The sequence below is a fragment of the Misgurnus anguillicaudatus genome, chromosome 24 (genome assembly GCF_027580225.2).
Source record: "Misgurnus anguillicaudatus chromosome 24, ASM2758022v2, whole genome shotgun sequence".
Taxonomy (NCBI): domain Eukaryota; kingdom Metazoa; phylum Chordata; class Actinopteri; order Cypriniformes; family Cobitidae; genus Misgurnus; species Misgurnus anguillicaudatus.
In genome coordinates this window covers 7,753,631-7,774,733 of record NC_073360.2, presented here as the reverse complement: position 1 = coordinate 7,774,733, position 21,103 = coordinate 7,753,631, and the positions used below count along the sequence as shown (strand labels likewise).

The 21,103-nt window shown below is 37.4% G+C and overlaps 1 protein-coding gene and 1 long non-coding RNA gene across 2 annotated transcripts; one reads left to right on the top strand and one right to left on the bottom strand.

The window, feature by feature from the left end:
• Positions 1-397: 397 nt before the first annotated feature.
• Positions 398-4,489, top strand: LOC129437187 (uncharacterized). The gene is made up of 4 exons (XR_012367539.1): positions 398-1,391; positions 1,899-1,963; positions 2,091-2,189; positions 4,137-4,489. It is a non-coding gene; the product is annotated as an uncharacterized lncRNA (long non-coding RNA).
• A 12,139-nt stretch (positions 4,490-16,628) lies between these two features.
• On the bottom strand, positions 16,629-20,409 carry p2ry12 (purinergic receptor P2Y12). The gene is made up of 2 exons (XM_055195738.2): positions 20,256-20,409; positions 16,629-19,348 (listed from the first exon to the last, which is right to left on the bottom strand). The coding sequence occupies exon 2, from the start codon at positions 19,332-19,334 to the stop codon at positions 18,297-18,299; it is 1,038 nt and encodes a 345-aa protein (XP_055051713.2). The 5' UTR covers positions 19,335-19,348; positions 20,256-20,409; the 3' UTR covers positions 16,629-18,296.
• Between the last annotated feature and the right edge of the window lie 694 nt (positions 20,410-21,103).

The following is a 21,103-nucleotide window of genomic DNA, read 5'->3' as shown; positions in this document are numbered from 1 at the left end:
AAAGAAGTATCAACATTGTAAGATGTTATAGTATTATTCATTCAAATAAAAGTCATACAGTACATGTCAAAGCGATAAGATTGATGTTCTGGTTGTAGTTAGCTTCACTACATTTAAGGTTTAGCTGGTTGAGGTGGCTAAATATGGAGCAGATTCCAGTAAGAAAATCAGGAGAGGAATCTTTGAACAAGATGTTTAATGTCAATCCAATTTATGCATCTTCATATGCAGCTGATATGATATGAAATACAATGCAGTGGTCTACAAAGAATCAAGAGAAATAATTACAAATAATCACCATTCTCAGATTAACATTAACATTGTAAATCTGTATGACCAGATTATCACCTACCAGCATCTAAAACTGTCAGAAGTTGAGCTACAAAACATAAGCTGTTACTACCCAGCAAGCAATAGCCGTCATTTCAACGTCTCGTTTCAGTATAGACCCGATATAGCCGGGCTGTGCCTAGCCCATATCTAGCCCAAATAAACTTTAATTTGGTTACATGTGGTTTTTGACAAAATAATTTGTGAGATGTATGCTATTTCATCATGTAAGCAAAGTTAACAGCGATTACAAGGTATTTCGTTTCATTTCTATAAAGTGTTTTATGCATCGTCTGTACGTAGTCACAATTTAGCTCATAAATAGACCGACTACGAATAAACCACGTTTAGCCCAGAAATAACCATGAATTTAATTACATGTTGTTTTTCCAAAATGATTTGTGAGATGTATGATATTTAATCATGTAAACAAAGTTCAAAGCGATTAAGGTATTTTGTTTCATTTCTTTAAGGTGTTATATGCACCGTCTGTACTTAGCCACTATTTAGCTTACAAATAGACCGACTACGAATAACCCACGTTTAGCCCAGAAATAACCATTAATTTAATTACACGTGGTTTTTGCCAAATAACTTGTGAGATGTATGGTATTTCATTGTGTAAGCAAAGTTAACAGCGATTACAATGTTTGTTTAATTTCTTTAAAGTGTTTTATGCACCGTCGCACATAGCCACTATTTAGCTCATAAATAGACCGACTACGAACAAACCATGTTTAGCCCAGAATAACCTTGAATTTAATAAAATGTTGTTTTTGCCAAAATAACTTGCAAGATGTATGATATTTCATCAGGCATGCAAAGACACCAGTGAATTTAAGATGTTTGGTTTTATTTATCTTATCTGAATATCTGCTGTCACGCATAACATTCATTATTGATATACAAAATCCAGTTACAACCCCGAACCACTAGATGGCAGCTGCAGTACACAAACACGAAGCCAAATCTCGCGAGAAAGATTTCCGCTGTTTGAAAATCAACAACACCGACCAGCGAGCAGCCAAGGGGAAAGCAATCTTCCACACTCGTTTGGTCTTGTAAGTGGTTTTTATTATTTTATTTTACATGTGTTTAAAATGTATTTACTTTATTTGTTGTTGGAATCGCGACATTCTTGCGGGTAACTTTACGTTAAAGTAAGTAACCCATGTTTTATAAAACCTAAACACTACAACCTGCAATGTAATAAAATAGTGGAGGTAAATGAGTCTATGTAACAAACGTTAAACTGAAGATTAACATAAGTGATTTGTAGGCTGCTTTTTAGTAACAGCAGTAACTTAGCTAAGTTATCACTGTGTTGCTTACAGTAATGTAGGCAGTTATGCTTTACAATTATGCATACACAGATAGATTGTGGGGGAAAGCTATTTTTCCATATGGATTTAACTCACAGGCCTTCAGTTTGTTGGAAAAAAGAGTTTTATTGTGTTAGTGAGGGAAAACTTGTAGGTCAGTGGGCATTAACCTTTAAGGTTGGTAAACACTTGTACACTGAAGCATACAATACCGTACAATTACTGACATAGGCATGTGCTATTCAGGTGTCAAAGCTGTGCGAAACTGGAGGGAGAAACTTGAGAGACCATGCCGGAAGAATGCTGGACAGGTAAATTCTATAAACATGCAATATTAATAAGACATTGTGGTGTCAACGCAGTCTTTCATGTGGTCAAAAAAAATCAAAAATATATGTCAGTCTGCAAATGTTAACGACATTATCTTTTGTATTTTAGAGTTCCATAAAATTCATTAATTTCAAAGTTCAACATGAATGGTGGTGGTCCACTGCAGAAGCAAGCATTTGAAAAAACATCAGTTCTCAGTTATTAAAGGTAAGTGTGTTTGTATGTAGTTTTAGGCTGAATGGTGTTTCACAAAATAATACATTTAATATGACATTAGGCTATGTGAGGTGTAATTGACGACAGTCCGGTACTGCCTTAATATTTTCTAAATATTAAAAGCCCCAGATTAAATTACTCTTTGCCGATACAACAGTTAACTCACCCATACAATATTGTTTAGATGTTTTATGTCCATAAGATTGTATTGTGAATATTTTATGCTTGGCATCTTAAAGGAATAGTCTACCCTTTTGCCATATTAAACTATGTTATTACCTCAACCTAGACGAATTAATACATACCTATCTTTTTTCAATGCGTGCACTGCACAGTGTGTTGTTAATGTGTTAGCATTTAGCCTAGCCCCATTCATTCCTATGGTACCAAAAAAAAGTTTTATTTTGTGGCACCATAGTTACTGGTATAACTCCTCATGTAACATTCTTTAAATAGGGAAAACACGGAAGTGTTTGGTGGCTTCCCTGTTTGGTACCATAGGAATTAATGGGTCTAGGCTAAATGCTAACACATTCACGACGCGCTATACAGTGCACGCATTGAAAAAAGATATATGTATTAATTTGTCTAAGTTGAGGTAATAACATAGTTTAATATGGCAAAAGGGTAGACTATTTCTTTAAAGGGCAGGGTATTTGATTTTGAAAAATACTAACTTTAGCCTACACGCACCAACCAGAAGCACACTCCTATCTCATTAACCAGTAAGACTGACAAAGTGAATAACATTACCAAAATAACCAACATAAACAACTGTTTTTAATCCGAATTAAATGCAGCACGTTTAGAAATTTGAAAAGATAAATATCATTACACTAATTCGTAAAGGAACACAAACTACATAAGCAACACGTTTCATTAAAATACACTCTGAATCCATCAAAATAGAATCACACCGCACACCTACCTTTCCAAAAGAAACACTGCAACGACCCTTTCAGACCTGTAGCTGTTTCCATCTTGCAGAAAAGCAGTGAAGTTTGGGTTTTTGCTCTTTGCTCATCCAGATGTTTTTTTTTGTTGTTTCAAACTGTTTTTCGTTTTGTAGCTCCTGTGTCAATTCAGTTGGAAAGTTTATTTGATTCTCCCTATTTTTACAGAGCGTGAACAGGGTGTGAAGTGGCATGCAAAACACGTTCACAGAAGAGGGGCAAAAATTTAATGCGTCCAATTAGGCATGAGCCGGAATGAGAATCTGGATGATAACCATAAGCAAAAATACCACGGTGTTACGGTATTGCCATTGTGACACTAAAATGTGTTATTTTCAAATGTCTGCGTATTAAAACATAAACTTTTCAACCGGACACAATACATTTTATTTTTAAACAACAAACAACGTTTATGCCAGTTTAAAATAAAGCCTTTAAATGATAATATTCTTTCAGTTGTAAATGTAAACATGAATTCAATTACATGATTTAATTCACTTTGTGTAAACACAGTTCATACATTGAAAATGGTATCACAGAAATTTTTTGTGTTTTTTAAAACCTTGACTCTGAAAATCTCAGTATACCTTTAAACCTGTAACTGGCCCATGTCCAAATATTGCATTCGGTCGGGGTTCAATGATTTGTTGAACGTTTTTTGGTCCTACACCTTTTACAGATGACACAAATATATAAAAATACACATTAGACAACTTAACATAGTGATTGCTCTCAAGACTTGAGGAGACTTTCAACCAGCATAACTAAAATGCAGATACCCTGCCTTTAAGCCTCTTTTGCTAGTTCCAGAATGTCATTAAACACACGCAGAGAAACATGCACTTGTGTTTGTAGTAATGAGAACGATATGATTACTGTTGTTGACCTGTCAATATTTATATATGACTTTTTCCAAAGAGAATGACTATCACATTTAACATAAAGCAAAAATACTTGTCTCATGCATTCTTTTCATATTTGGCAGATGCTGTGTTGAACAACTTCCCAGCAGCAACAGAACTGGAAGTGAAGGATGCAATGGGACCATTTCAAACAGGCACCAGGGAGGACGTGGTGTATAGAAATTAGTACAATTAATAAGTTGAAGTGAACTGAAGATAGTTTGTTAATGTTTAGATGTTATTTCATTTTTAAAATTGTATTTTGTTATTTATGCTTTTATTTTGTTACTGTTTTTATTCTTTTTGTTAAAAGTAGTCTTTCTTCATTTTGTCTTATCTGAATTTCTATTGTATTAATACTATTTTTTGTAATAAATTGCATGATTACATGTTTATGAGAACCTTTTTTAATGGATTAAAAAGAATTCTTTAGCCATTCTTTTGTTGTTTATTTGACACACACATGTAGTCATTTAATAGCCGTCTATTTAACGGCTATTCTTGGGCTAAGATAGACGTCTACTAGATTTTCACTGACAGCCCAAAATTAGCCTTTTATTAGCCTAGACCCACATTCACCGTCTATTAGACGTATATATGTAGACGTTTAGTAGCCGTCTATTTGATGACTAGTCTATTCTTGGGCTATGATAGACGTCTACTAGATTTTCACTGACAGCCCAAAATTAGCCTTGTTTTAGCCTAGACGTCAGAGGGGTGTTTAGACGGCTAGACGTCTATTAGCCGCAAAATTGCTTGCTGGGTAATGAAAAATACAAATTATGGCCCTGATGCTTAACTTTAACTTAAAATTGTGTTACAATTAGAAAACGTGTTATTTGTTATATGTTATGTTGTTTTAAGCTAGTAAACAAATGTTTTTTTTAATGCAATTTAATTTTTATTTAGTTTGCAGTAGAAATCTTGCTCTGGAATAGATACAATGATAGACCAGTCTGACACAAGCCCCAAGCTCAAATTTAAAGCTACCTAACAAAACTCTGGTTAATTTTGGTGCGTTAGTTTGTCAAATGTGAAAAGGAAGGCAGTGGTGTTCCTCTCAGTAGACTTTATCCCTCTCTACAGGCTCTTGCAGTTAATTTCTATCATGCTACCATATCACACTGCATCTGCTCAGGATGCTCTCAATGTAATAGCAGGTCCTTTAGCTTTCCTAGAAGAATAAAAAGACAAAATACAGAATAATTATGTTAACTATTCGTAAAATCACATAGCACACAATATAAATTAAACAAGTTTCAGACATTAATAAAAGAGATGATATAAAACTGATAAATGTGTAAATAAAATATGAAAAACAACTTGAATTAACACTATTATATATAGTTATAAACAGTATGTTTGCTGCCTGAAAATAAAACACACACACACAAGACGTTTGGTTAGACGTTCAATAAGCTATTATTAGCACAAAAACCTCCCATAGAAACACACGTGTACACACACACACACACGTTATTTTTACTTGTTTTAATGAAGAATGTGGTATTTATTGTCCTCCTAGAACACTATCTAGTGACATTTGTGTAACTAAGCCAGCTAACACAACGTTTCACAGTTTATTATGTATTTCGTCAAGTTATTTGAGTCTATAGGCTAATAATAATAGAAAGGCTAAAAAAATATGCAATTAGGATATTAAAATAAACAAGAAAAATTTACATTTGATCGATGTAAACTCACAAAAGCTCCACGGACGAATTGAATGTAAACCGAAAACACTTCTCAGACCGGTGCATCACTTTTTGTGACCCCCCTGAAACACTTCCGTTGTGTTGTGAGATTTGGAACGCGTTTCTGTTTTTGGTCGTGTTGTAAGAATTTGCAACGCGTTTCTGTATTTGGATGTGTTGTGAGATTTGGAACGCGTTTCTGTTTTTGGTCGTGTTGTGATATTTGCAACGCGTTTCTGTATTTGGATGTGTTGCGATATCTGCAGCGCATGTGTTGTCAAACTGATGAAGATGTTTTCTTGATTTGCTGGTGTTTTTTCTATTTGCATGTGTTTTCTTTCATTGCAAGGCAGTGACCCCTGACGGCCACCGTATAAAACCCTCCCAAATGATGTTTAATGCACTGAAATGAATTAGTTTCACCAAAATATTTTTATCATTTAATAAAGACAGAGAGGTCAAATTTTGGCAAGACAAAAGTTTTGTCGCCTATACAGAAATTGAACAAATGTACTGCAAATACAAAAATATTTCAGCAAATTAAGTAGTGGTGCTGTGAGATCCAAATTTAATATCTTGTATGACTTCCATGAGCTTGAAGGACTGCATCCATGCAGTTTAGCAAGGATTCATACAATGTATTGTTGAAGTCATCAGGAATAGCAAAGAAAGCAGTCTTACATGCCTCCCAGAATTTATCAATATTCTTTGGTTTCATCTTCCATGCTTCCTCTTTCATCCTACACCACATATGCTCAATGATGTTCATGTCTGGTGACTTGGCTGGCCAATCCTAAAGCATCTTGATCTTCTTCGCCTTGAGGAACTTTGAAATGGAGATGGAAGTATGCGATGAGCACCATCCTGCTGCAGAATTTGGCCTCTTTTATGGTTGGGAATATAAGAGGTAGCTAAGAGATCTTGGTATTTTAGACTATTGATGTTGCCTTCCACCCTGCAGATCTCTTGCACATCCCCATACTGGATGTAACCAGACCATGATTTTTTTGCCACCAAACTTTACTGTTTTCAGGGTGAATCTCGGATCCATGCGGGTTCCAGTAGGTCTCCTGCAATATTTGCGGCAACTGTGGTGTAATTCAACAGAAGATTCATCTGAAAAATCCACCTTCTGCTTTTCCAGCGTCCATCCTTTTAGCAGGCTGTGGGCGTTTTGTTTAGAGCTGGCTTCTGGGAACTGAGTCGACCATGTAATCCATTATGAGACAGAATCTGACAAACTGTTCTGGTTGACACAGGGATTTCAGGTGACCAGGTCTCGTGGAGCTCTGCTGCAGAGGAAAATGGGCTGGCATTGGATTTTCGAGCCGACAAACGGTCCTCTCAAGCAGTTGTCTTCCGGGGTCTGCCTGACCTGGGCTTGTCAAAAACGTCTCCAGTCTCTTCAAACCTTTTTTTTATCCTCTGAACTTGACTCTGAGACACATTGAAGGTGTCTGCCTCATCAGCTGTGGATCTGGTCTTCAGCCTCTTGATAATGAAAACTTTAGTCTCAGGGTGAATCTTAGGCATGTTTGCAGAGGTCTAGTTGCAGTTGATGTGAAGGTCTAGTGTACTAGGGGTCTTTTTATACACACCTAAGACCTAATTGATCCATTAGTCACAGATGAACCTTATATGAGAAGGCGACAAGACTTATGTCTTTGCAAAAATTGACTCAATGGGCTTTACCAAGCTGTGAATATTGTAATACTTTTGACAGTTTAGTTTTGCACTGAAACATTATTACAAAAGCTGTTGGGATTAAAATGAGCCATTTCTTGAAAACAAATCTTGATTAGAAATATATTTTAGCGGCACTTCAGGTCAATTTGTACACAAGTGACAAGACTTTTGTCAGGCAGTGTATAAAATGTTCGCCATTTGTGAGATGCGAAAGGCTGTGCTATCTAATGTTGCTTAAGAAGCAGAGCACCATGCATTAGATGCACGGTCCAGGTTTTTTCCAATCCTCTTTTTGAGAGGCAAAGATGTAAGAGTTCTCTTAACATTACAAGTTTTGTAAAACTATTTTAAAGCAACACTATGTAGTTTTTTTGACCTTTAAATAATGTCTCTAAAATTATTTCAGTGATAGAACAACTTTTAACTGGACAAATTGTACTGTTGCTGCAACCTGAGCAGGCTCCTAGCTCCTACAAGCACACTCTAAAAGTGGCAGTGGAGGGTAGAGCACACAGCCCGCCCCTCCCCCTGCCTGCAGAAGAGTGTCTGATACCAGGCACTGTTGCGCTTTTCAACCACATGGGGGAGCTGTAAGTCATTTTTTCATGGAAACTACATAGTGTTGCTTTAAAGGTATAGCAGAAGATTTTCTTTTTCTGGGTGGATCATCAAGGCTATTGGTCATCCCAGTTGTCAATCATTCTGATGATATGTTGATGTAAGGCCGTCATATGTGCTCGTCCCTAGGTTCGCTTTCTGCACATGCACACTTTCAGGTGTATTTGTGTGGTGGGTTTCAGCCATTCATTGAAGCTCGCGTTCTCACTTTGTTTTTTAAATGTCTGAGGGTCACAAGAGAAAAAGTGTTTACAAATTGTATGACAAGAAGAGAAAGGCCTCTGAAGAAAGAAACAAGACCAGAGTGTTTTTGGGAGAATATTTCACACAAGTTGGGCTTCCCACTGATGCCTCATTCGCGAAGTTTCTACTCGACAGGTAAAGTTTGGCATGCTTTTTGGAGAAATCCATTTTAAATCACTGCTAGGAAAAGTTGATGTAAGCTATGATTAGCGATGCTAGCCCTGGCACAAGTCACGAACCGCACAGACACGGTAAACATCTCAATGTATGAGCCATGCTGGCAATTTGTAAACAGACCGAAGAGAAAAACTAGGCTTGTGCATGCTCTCTCCCTTCTGCACACGTTTAATAGGCATTCCCAACGGGGAGCAGGTAGAGTGTTGTGCATGTGCATTTTTTTTAAAAGTTGAGGGGCGGTTATTTTCAAAGATTCGGGAAAATCTTCCACTATACCTTTAAAATAAGGTGTGTGAATTAAAGTTTCATATATTGTTAACTGACCATCTGTAGAACAGTATGTGTTTAGTTAATCTAACAAGGATATATTGTTGGAATACGTTTTATGTTCAGTGAACAAAAAATTAAAATGGCCTGTTCAGCAATTTTAAGTAGATTTAACTTAAAAGTACTTGTTTGTTTAACTTAAAGGGATGGTTCAAGTTAAATCTACTTAAAATTGTTGAACAGGCAATTTTAATTTTTTGTTCACTGAACATAAAACGTATTCCAACAATACTGTTTGGTTTCTCGCACAAACCGATCGTTTCGTGTCTTAGGACATCAATGTGTCATCATGAGCTGCATGCAGAGTTTAATTTGGATTTGTCTGTGGATGTTTTTTTCTATCAGATTTTGTTACCACCCAATTGCATTATACAACTGACAGACTCAAACGGTTGGAGTTAAAAAATCTATCTAATTGTGTTCTACTGAAGAAACAAAGTCACCTACATCTTGGATGGCCTAGGGGTAAGCTGATAAACATAAACATTTAATTTTAAGATGAAAATCGCTTTAAAATTTCTTGTGATTTACAGTCACAGTGTGTACAAATAAAAAGGTCATATGAGACACAGCAATTTTTTAACCGTATACATACAGGGAACTATACTCTCCGAAGGCGAAGCACTGCTACTTGGGTGGAGTGATTTGCTCGCAGCACCTGAGAAGCCCTGTGGTGAGAAGCAGAGTTTTCACAAAGTGTTGCACTAATCACTACGACCAAGTAGCAGTGCTTCGCCTTCTGAGAATATAGTTCCCAGTATGTATACAATTAAAAGATGGCTGTGTCTCATATGACCTTTTTATTTGTACACGCTGTGACTATACAAATCACAACATATACATGTAAATAGGAAAATGTTGGTGTCACTTATTGGGAGCGGTATGCTAGCTGGTGCCATTTACTTCAAGTCTTTGTGCTAGGCTAACGGTGATTGCGTCAGACAGAGTTAGGGGACGCACAGAGATAAAAAAAAAGGTATGTATGGACTTATCTAACTCTGGGGGATACAGTGAATAAGCTAAAGTCTGAAAAAGTAATTTTGTTCCTTTAACAAAAAAATACAGGAACACTTTACCAAAATAATATTTAACTAATAAATTAGCTAAATCAAAATTAAACCAGCCTCATCATCACGTTTTTTTCCATTCTAGGGCATCATACATGAATAGTCAAACCTTACTGTATTATTTCAATTACATTATTAATGTTTTGACAACACAAATGTATGGAATGTAAATGTATCCTTTACCATTATGTAATATATGCTCCTGTTATGGAGTTAAAAGTTAACTTATGAATCCCACAAATTAGGCTTTTTATTCTTGGTATTTGAGGACCCCTTGTGGACATCAGATATAATGGGAGACATTACTTTTGTATGCTGCCTGTTTAATGTATTAAAAAATATATGGTGTTAATCTTTGATATCTCCTACACAACAATTAGTGATTAAGACCAAATTGGTATTGAGATACTATGGGGTTTTATAACCTTACCATAGTGAATGTTAAAGTATACTAGAGTGTTTACTACAGATTATCAATTCACTTTAGGTAATATAGCCTACTACAGAATACTGCAGTGCACAATAACAGATTGCAATATACAGTTTACTATAGTGAATACCAAAGAATGCAACAATATTTTAATGTGGGCTAGTGAATGCATTTAATAAATAATTTAATAAAGAACAAAACAGCTGTTTCAAACTTTCAACTCCCCCCTCTGTCCCCCACTCCCCACTTCCTCTTTGTCAACTAATGACTTTGCAAAGTTTTTCACTAACAAAACATTATCGGTCTGCAACTGATTTTCACTACCACAAACCTCAAAACACACTACACTCCCATCCAACATCTATTTTTCATCTTTTTCTCCAGTACTGACACTGAAGTTACTAAACTTCTCTTCACCAACCCTACCACATCCCCCCTCGACCCAATTACCTTCCATTTCTTACAGACCATTTCAGGCACACTCACACCTTTTTCGTCCACTTTTATAAAAGGCTCTGGTCACTGCACTGCTTAAAAACCCCAGAATGAACACCATCATTTATTTGTGCAATATTTGAAAAATGTGTTATATTCAAACTTAAATATGTAAATGTGTCACGGTACACATGCAGAAGACAAGGAGTACAAAGAATATATATCAATGACATTCACAAGACGGTACAGAGACAAGATCAGACAGAGACAAAGGGAGAACACAGGGTTTAAATACACGAGGATGGCTAACAAGGGACAGGTGAAAACAATAATAAACCAAATGAACAACAGGTGATGATGATGAAACTAAAAACCAAACTATGACAGTACCCCCCTCCCATAGGCGCGACTTGGGCTGTAACCAAGACAACAACGAAGTGGTGGGAGAGGGGATAAACAGAGGATAAAAAAGGCAATAGAGTCTGGGTGGTGATGGTGGGAGGAGCCCGGAGTGAGGTGTAGCCAGGATGAGGGCCCCAGGGTAATCCCTGTCCGGGAAACCGCCCCATAGTGTTTTAGCTAAAGCTAATTCACCACACTTTCCAAACACTTGTGTAATCCTGAGGTGGAGGCGGGAGGAATGAGGGAGCCTGGCAGAGCAAGTGGGATATCAGGCTACAATGAAGACAAGGGAGTGCAGAGCCGAGATGCAGCCGGAGGGCCGAGACAGACCCAGACCCCTCACACACCTGGTCAGGTGTTTTTAAGGGCTCAGGCTCTGGGGGGCTTAATTGGTCAGTCACTGTGGGCTCCCGCTCTATGTCTGCAGTATGCAAAGGCTCCATGGGGGTGGCTGGCTTATGTAGGAGTGGGACTAGCATTGTCAACCACGGTCAGTGGAAATTCACACCCTCCCCAGACAACTGCGACCCTGTGGCGAGTAGCTAACAAGGGACAGGTGAAATCAGTAATTAACCAAATGAACAACAGGTGGTGATGATGATGATGAAACTATAAACCAAACTATGACAAAATGTCATATGCCACTTAAATGCAGAATATCAGGAGCACGTTCAAGTTCAAAATGGTGCGCCACGTTTTGCTACGGTTCCAGGTTAAATGTCATGTTTCCTGGAAATGGTGTGCAACAGGGTTGGAGATGTTTTCTCTTGTTTGGGGGGTGTCAGAACTGTAGTCCAATCAGCAGCAACGTGTAAATAAACCATGCGGTACTTAAAGACACACTATGCAGTTATTTTACCTTAATATAACAGCTTCAAAGTCATTTCGATGGTAAACGAAGTCATAGTAGGGCGAATCATCCTCCTGTTGAAGCTCGGGGAGGACGCTGCTAGCAAAACCACCAATGCAAGCTTGAGAGAACCGCCCCTGACAAATCTCGCGAGAATCACGACTTGCTTTACGGCAACGACGTCACACACGTTAGGCTTGTTCGACTTTGTGCAGCACTGCAAGAACCGGCAGTCGGATGACGTAAAAGTACCGCGAGAATGATCCAAGACGGCAAAAACGTCAAACTGCATGGAATGCCTTTAAGAGACAGCTCACACAATGGGTTCAGTTTGGAATGTTGTTTTTGATTCTGAACAGCAAGTGCAGGGACTGTAACATTGAGGGTATTTTACAGTATTAAACATGTATTTATAACGATTTCATTAGGCTTCAGAAACATTTAAAAAAGAACACAAAGAATGGCCTTCTCAGCTACCATAGTTGCTCTTGAATTATCAGAACAGGGTTTTCAACGCATCACCGTTTCTGTTTTAAAAATGTTGTGCAACGTTTTGTCGGGGTCAAATGCAGCCCTGGTAATGTAAGACATTTTCCAGAAGCATTTAAAGGAATAAGGAGGGATTTGTAAACACTTTTGTATTAGGGAGGCATGTACATTGGTGAAATAAAAATAATAATAATATCATAATACATTGTCTGCATTGAGAGAACTTTTATGTTGTGGACTTTATTTTATTTATTTTACATAATATAATCTGAATATAAATGAAAAAAATAAAATGAAATGTCTTTACAATGCAGGGAGATGCGAAAAGCCCAAAGGGCTTATTTTAGGCCTCAACCTAATCAACAACACTAAAAATAATAATAAAAGTTGAAAATCAAATAAAACGTACAAAATGCAAACAAGAAAAAAATTAAAAGTAAAAAATTCGTATAAATAACAAAAACACATTTTGCTGTGCCTTTCCCTGGCAGTTACTGTGCAAACTGTACATACACAATTTAATAAAAAATGTATGTTGTTTCGGAATATTTCCTGATGCATCCCTGAATAACCAACCCACCCTACTGTTTCAGGTTAGTTTTTATGTACTAATGGCTATACTATAATTCCTGACTGCCTGAATTGCTCAATTCAAAGTACCTCTATCAGAACTGAAGAGTCTGAGAACTAGGTTTTATGATACACTAGCTAGTGACCCTCTGGTCTCTAGTGTATTTCCCCTACTAATGGAGTGGTGTAACCTCATAAACCTCCAAATGGTGGTGAATAAACCAAACTTAACACACACTTTCTGCCTCTTATGGCATCCAGTGTCTTTTCTTCGTGAATGGAATAAAGTATATATACACTCGTGTTTAAATAGGCCATATGGTGTCTTTTCACTCCACTCTGGGTAAAGCAACCCATTCACTCACGTTTTCTCCCAATCTCTTCCACAGCCCTAAACAAAGTGAATAAATGAATTCTTCCTACCACCACATAATGATTACCCGCATTCTGCACCATTAACTTTAAAAGGATTAACAGCTAAGACTCATATATCAATTAATACTAAATGAAGACCAGAAATCTTATATGCAATTAATAGAAGAACAATTTTACTTAAGATAATTATTTGCCGTTTATTCAGCAGAAGTCGCTTCAACACTCTTCAAGGAGTTCCTAGACCGGTCTGCTTACACATGCAATACAACAAAAATTATACTCCAATAGTATAACTAAGTCATTACTTCAAACTTCATGATTTTGATTGGTTAAGATATAGATAAACTTAGAAAATCTCCACACATTGACATCCATTCAGTTCTCTATTGATTAGCAGTATGACAGTAAGAAGTCTGAGTTTAGGCACAGAATGACCTGTGCACATCATAGGTTACACCTTTACATCTTTAGTCCAATCAAGGTGCCAACATTGTTCACCTGATTAATTAGTAGCCTAATTAAAAAGCACTCAAAAGGATCAAATGAAAAGAAGGTGGGGCTCAGGAAACCACCTATTTAACGTCAACGCCGTGAGGAGATGATGCATCATGCCATGCATCAATGATATTTAGAGTTCTTAAATAAATGCAATAATCCCAGATGACGCGCTTCTTGACTAAAACTTACATTTAATCAACTAATTTAACCAATCAGAATAATAACATAGGATATTACCAATAAAATATTATCAACAAAAGCAATGTTTATACTGCAAAAATGGAGAGCAAGCTAAAAAGTTTTTATGAATTATTTTCTCCAATCTCAAGAAACCTCAAGTTATAATGAATAAATCTGACTACACAATGAATCTCTTGCATCACATTTGCACACAGTTGTTTATAATGAACTCAGTCTTTAAATATCTGGCTGTCACGACAGGGTTGGAGAGACAGGAAGTAGGACGCATACGCAGGGTTCACCATGAAATAATTAACATTTAATATAAAATGAACAGAAACAAAACACGAGGAGTAAAACCATAACACAGGAACACGCAGTACATGGAACACAGGAACAGACATGAACGTAATGACAATGACAATGATCCGGCCACAGGTGAGAAACAGACAGCAGTATAAATACACAGTACTTAACACGGAACAGGTGTGATGTATCAGTTCATGAATTGTCCAGGTGACGTAATCGGAGACACAAACAAAACATGACACGGATCACCGTGACATGACCCTTCCCTCTACGAGTGGCTACCAGACACTCACATGAACAAAACAAACACAAAAGTCTGGTAGCAAGAGTCCAAGGGAGGGGTGGAGGGCTTGAGGACCCTGGCGCTGCCGGCAGCCGCCGGGACGAAACCAACAGGACGGTGGGCCGGACTGCGCCAGGAGAACCGGAGCGATCGCTCCGAGAACCGAGGCAGACGAATTACCCCCCTCCTGGGAATCGCCGACGATCCGATGCCCCCCGGAAGTCATCTCCCGTCCCCTCGCGGAAATGGGGACCCTCACTTCGGTAGCCACCCCGGGGAAAAGATCGGGCGTGGTCCGTTCCGGATCCCCCTACGAGCGGGACGGTGGTCCTCCGAGGGACCGTCGACGACGACGACTCAACCGTTGGGGGACCGCCTGGGCCGATCCTCCTCCCGCAGGCCCGCAGGAGCGCGCGATCGCTCACGGTGGTCCCCAAGAGACATCGGGGCTGGTGGAGAATGAACCCCGATGTCACTACTCCCCCTCGACGAAACTCCTGGGGGAGCCGCCCTCCGTGAACCCGCTGCGTCCAGTCTGGCCGGATCATTCTGTCACGACAGGGTTGGAGAGACAGGAAGTAGGACGCATACGCAGGGTTCACCATGAAATAATTAACATTTAATATAAAATGAACAGAAACAAAACACGAGGAGTAAAACCATAACACAGGAACACGCAGTACATGGAACACAGGAACAGACATGAACGTAATGACAATGACAATGATCCGGCGACAGGTGAGAAACAGACAGCAGTATAAATACACAGTACTTAACACGGAACAGGTGTGATGAATCAGTTCATGAATTGTCCAGGTGACGTAATCGGAGACACAAACAAAACATGACACGGATCACCGTGACACTGGCAAGCTTTTGCAACAGTGAATCATTCAAACTTTACTTATCAGCCATTACATTCATGCCCTCAATACAACACCTCCTTCATTTTTTATTGGCATCATGTGTAATAGATTAACATTTTTGAGGGCCATTTTTGGTAATCTTGGTCACATTTTTCAACAAACTCTCCCACTTTGTAACAAATACTGTATCTTATGGTAACATAATGTAATGAATATTAAATGTTAACGTCAAATATAGCTCTTTGAAATATAGCTCTTTGAATATAGTATACATATGGAATTAGCTCTTTGAATATAGTTTTATCTATCTATCTTTCAGCCAGAAAAGTGTGGACCACTTCTTAAGTCTTGTTTTCTCCTCAAACTGACTTCTCTTTTCTCTTTAAAGTGCTACTTTCACCCAGTGGCTTGTTTATTATGAAAGTGATTTTTGTAAAGCTGCTTTAAAACAATTTATATCTCTATAAAATAATATAGTTAGTAGAGGTGACAAGCCTGCTAGCTACTAAAAAAAGCTCACTGGGCAATAGGCTTCATGCATGGTGCAGTGTCTACATTATTCTGCCAAATTCTCAACGGCTACACAAAGTTTCAGTATTGTATCCTCCTCCAATAGGAAACCGGTTTTAGTTCATAAGCAATTACAATGCATGGCTCTAAAAACTAGCACATGATCCACCTCACTGTTGCCTCACGTGAAGTATTTTGCCATGTGTACATGACATCACGGCAAGACTGAATGTCTTATGGACAGCATTTCTGATCAGTGATGACAAACAGCAGACAATCTTTAATTCCTATGCACTTCTAATAGTGTATTTCTAGTAATAAAAGTCTTTTAAACAAGTTTGTATTAAAGTGTAAACGTGCCCATACAGACAGATGTTTTTAAATGTTGCTCAGTGCTCACGTCTCACTGTTTTTTCTTGCACCATCAGTGGTCTGTTTTAAACACTGTGTCAGGTTTAAGGAAGTTCAACTTCAAAACAAATTGTACTAACAGTGTTTGTTGTTGCATGCATGAGCGTTTTCTTATGGGCGTTTCACACGGCACGCGATTCCTCCACTTGTCACATACCATGTGAAACGGCCTTTACTCATTCTGTGCTGCCCGCTTTCAGTCCTTGTGTTCAGACTTAAATGAGTCATTCATGAACATTTTACACCAATCACTATTGTACACAGTAATTTACAATGAAACAATTATATATATATATCATTATTAATACTTTTATTTGTAAAATACATGATTGTATTACATATGAAAATAACAAAATCTGCATTCATTTTATCGATGAAGTTAAACCTTGTTAAATCTAACATTATTCTCATTTAATTTGAACTCAGTTCTCTCAGTTTGTATTAAAGCTTTTTGAATAAAGAAAAACAGCACGTGTGTTTGTATATAAATTAATTTCATCAAAACATAAGAAATATAGTATTTTGCAGAAATAAAACAAATTTTGCATGGCAAATTTGATCTTAATTTGCATTATAATTAAGCAATTTTTTTCATTTACAATAAGGTTCATTAGTTATCATTGAACAAACCATGAGCAAAACATTTGTTACAGTATTTATAAATCTTTGTTAATGTTAGTTAATAGAAATAAACATTTTAATTGTTTGTTCATGTTAGTTCACAGTGCATTAACCAAGGTTAACAAGATTTTCATTAAGTTTAAGTAATTGTTGAAATTAACAATAACAAAGATTAACTAGAAAATGTATTTCCGGAAGAACTGCAAAAGTGTGCTTGCTCTGGTGCCGCCAATTGAGTTTTTATCTTGTGCATCCTCACATTGGAGACCAAAATTAATGTAGAAAGTTTGGTTTCAATATGTGAAAGCGTTCCTGAGATATAAACTACTTCCTGTTTGGCGGCGTAAAATTTTTGAAAAAAAATTGTTCTTTTGATGATGTGCATCCTCACATTAGAGACCCAAATTCATGTACAAAGTTTGGTTTCAATACGTGAAAGCATTCCTGAGATATAAACTACTTCCTGTTTGGCGACTACTCCACAGGTATCTTTTGGGCTGTGATGGGCAAACGCTTCCAAAAATCCAAGGATCGTGTACGTCGAGTTTCGTGAAGTTCTGACAAAATTTGTGACATGTAAATATTTTTTAAGGTTTTCTGTTCAATCCAATATGGCGGAAGAACGACATGGATTTGTGACATCAGGTTTTCAAGCAACTTAGAACGGCACTGCCCGAACATTTTAAAGTTTGAACGGTGTCTCTGTGTCAAAAGGTCTAGTCACAGGAGCTGGCCAAAAATTAGGTCGGAATAATAATATTTATTTTGCAAGCACACTTAATAAATGTTAACTAATGTAGTTAACTCATGTTAACTAATAAACCTTATTATAAAGTGTTACCAAAATTACTACTGCAATCCAAACATTTAAAAATGTGATTCTTTCTTCATGTCTGATGTTTAGTAATATTAAATAACAGCAGTATTAAGAAAAGCAGTACAACAAAATCACTACTTTAAACAATTTAACATCTTATTATGCGATCTTAAAAAAATAATTTTTTTCTTTGGTTTTGGAGGTGAAATATTGACAGGTGTTATGAGATTATTAATGTAGCTGTAACAAAGCATGAGTCAGTTTAAGCACATATAATTTCTCAGGATAAACATATAGAAAAGCTCACTGCCACGATCATATTATAAGGGAATTTTCAGAAATCATAAAATAGAAAAGTTCTCTATCATGTCTGTGTATTACCCAGTCAGGTGCTGACCGAGTCTGTCCCGAGATCTATGCAGCATCCAGGAGAGATACTGAGAGTGTTAAAGAGAGATCTCCTGAAAGACTTGCAGAGGAAGAAGTAGATGAGTGGATCCAGCACAGCATTGAGAGAGGAAAGCCACAGCGTGCTCTCCTTCAACTGGAAGAATAACAACTTCTCCTGGCAGTTAAACATCTTTCCTCTTGTCTGGCTGATGGTGTACGGCACTCGGGCAAAATGAAATGGTACGAAGCAAACGAAGAAGACGGCCAATACAAGGAACACATTCACCTGTATACTGGATTTCTTCTGCTGTCCCTGGCTCACTGCACGTTGAGATCTCGTTCGAGCGATAGACTTGTAAAGCTCTTTTGAAATGAGAACGTAACATATTATCACAACTATCAGGTTTCCCCAGAAGATCACCTGGCAAATATGGTTGACCACCTCATGCCATAGTAGTCCCATCGGTGTCTTCAAGTCACTGCACTTAAAGCGAGCCGAAGTGTTTGGGCGACTAGTCAAAATAATGTTTGGTAGACAAAGAGCCACGAGCGAGGCCCATATGATGCCTGAGAGGAGCTTTCTGTACAGCAGGCGTCTCTTGCTGGTGCCGACAAAAGGCCACATGGTCTTTCTACAGCGATCGATGCTTATCAGGCCAAAAAACAGAATGCTGATATACATAGTGAGGTAGAACAGCACGGATGACACGCGACAGACGAAGACACGTGTCCCTATGGATGCTACGTTCGTGTCGCTGAGGATCTTAAAAGGAAAAGTGAGAGTCATGATAATATCGGCCACAACAATGTTCTTTAAGTAGATGATAAAGTGAGATTTGCTGGGGATCCTGAGGAAGACCCATGCTGCCAGACCATTCAGAGACAGGCCCAGGATAAAAAGAATGCTGTAGAGAATGGGAAACATTATTGTCTTTAGAGGACTTTCACGTGAACAGACATCTGATGAGTGATTTCCAGCGGTCTGATTAGAGTAAGTGTCCGTGACTCCTGTCCGTACTGTTGTGAACGCCATGGATAACTTGAGTCCTGATGAAGACAAAAACAAAATAAAACATTTACTGTCTGCCTATTGGATGCCAAATTATCAGAGATTTTACTTTAAAATTCTCCTCTTTGTTTACAAATCTTTAGCTTTCGCTTATCTCTCTGAACTCTTTCAACCATACATCCCACCTAGAAGCCTCTGTTCCTGGGATCAGGTTCTTTTGGTTGTCCCCCACATTAGACTTAAGCGTAGAGGAAAGCATGCTTTCGCGGTGGCAGGACCTAGATGGCTCTAGATATTAGATTGGCCCCTTCTCTGTCAGTTTTTTAAGTTTTTTTTAAAAAGACATACCTGTTTTCTTGTGCTTTTGACTCTTAACGTAGTGCATTATCTTAGTTATTTTTTATTTTAGTTCTGTTTTGCCATTTTATTATGTTTATCCTTTTTTCTTTGTTTCTCTTGTAAAGCACTTTGGTCAACCAATGGATGTTGTAAATGTGCTATACAAATAAAACTGAATTGAATGCTACACTTTTTAAAATTTGAAGTATACAAGAGTGTACACATAATATGCTCAACCTTAAAATGTCTCTTTGACATTTCATGTATTATTTATTATTAATTCCACAAAAATTGTATTCATCATTGGAACAAAAATAAAAATGTCATTTTCTGAGATGATAACTGGATTATACTGTATTTAAATGCAAAGTAATATTACAAAATGTACATTTATGTATTTTATCCAAATCAACTTAACAAGGTAGATATTGTATCAATATATATTGAACCCACATACTAAAGCAAGGCTCTACCACTGAGCTACAGGAACACTAAGAACACAACATATTTGAGTATTTGAAAGAAAAGAGAAATCAAATGACCAAGGTAGAACATCAAATCTAATTCTTAAATATTTGTGATAATGTAAAGAAACACTGAACTTACTTTACCACAAGAGTCCCAAATAGAAAGTGTTGAGCTGTTCCTCATGTCAGTATCTTCTGATGGGCACATTTCAAGCAAAAAAACCCTTTGGGTGTTTTCTTTTTAAAGGAAACGTCCCATCTGCTTCCTGCCATACAGACTCATACAGAGCCTACACAGTTCCTATAACTTAACACCTTAAATTCAGGTATGTGACTAAAGTAACAAACTAAGCAAAAGTTACACGCACAAAGCAATTCAATAAACTGTATCCTTTTCATGGCATAAAGTCTGAATATTTTCATCCAGTGTTTATCTAAATATATATTCTAGCATTCTTGAGAAGAGATCTAAGCATTGTGGATTTTGAAGTGTTTCACCTGCATGTGGTGTAATTTTTCACATTTACAATAACATTATTTATATTGACTTAATTTACAAACTCGGAGGCAAATTTTGCTCCAGTGCTAACATTTGTGAGTTGTGTCTGAATCACTTCTCTATTTCTCACGGCTCTTAGGAACTAAATTAAAATAGGAATCTTGTTTTTGAAACTAAAATTAAAATAGGAATCTTATGTAAAAAGAAAACATACATTGTGGAGTGTTGTGTGCCGGTACACATCTAAACTTTTCCTCTTTCTTTAAAATATGTGCCATATAACAAGTCAGTAAAAAACGTAAATCAGATGGTTCATCTACACAGCAATGTTTCACAATGCTTCACTGTTGCTTTGTGCACTTTCCCTTGTTTCTACAACAAGAGTATCAGTAAGTGTTGACAAAGCAGCATGTGGCCTGATATTATTGTGTAATCACTTTACTCGTGACTACCACACTTCCTGAAACTATCAGACAGATATACTAGCA

What these genes read in the sequence shown, in the direction of transcription:
- p2ry12 (XM_055195738.2), bottom strand. Translation starts at nt 19,334, where the DNA reads ATGGCGTTCACAACAGTACGGACAGGAGTCACGGACACTTACTCTAAT.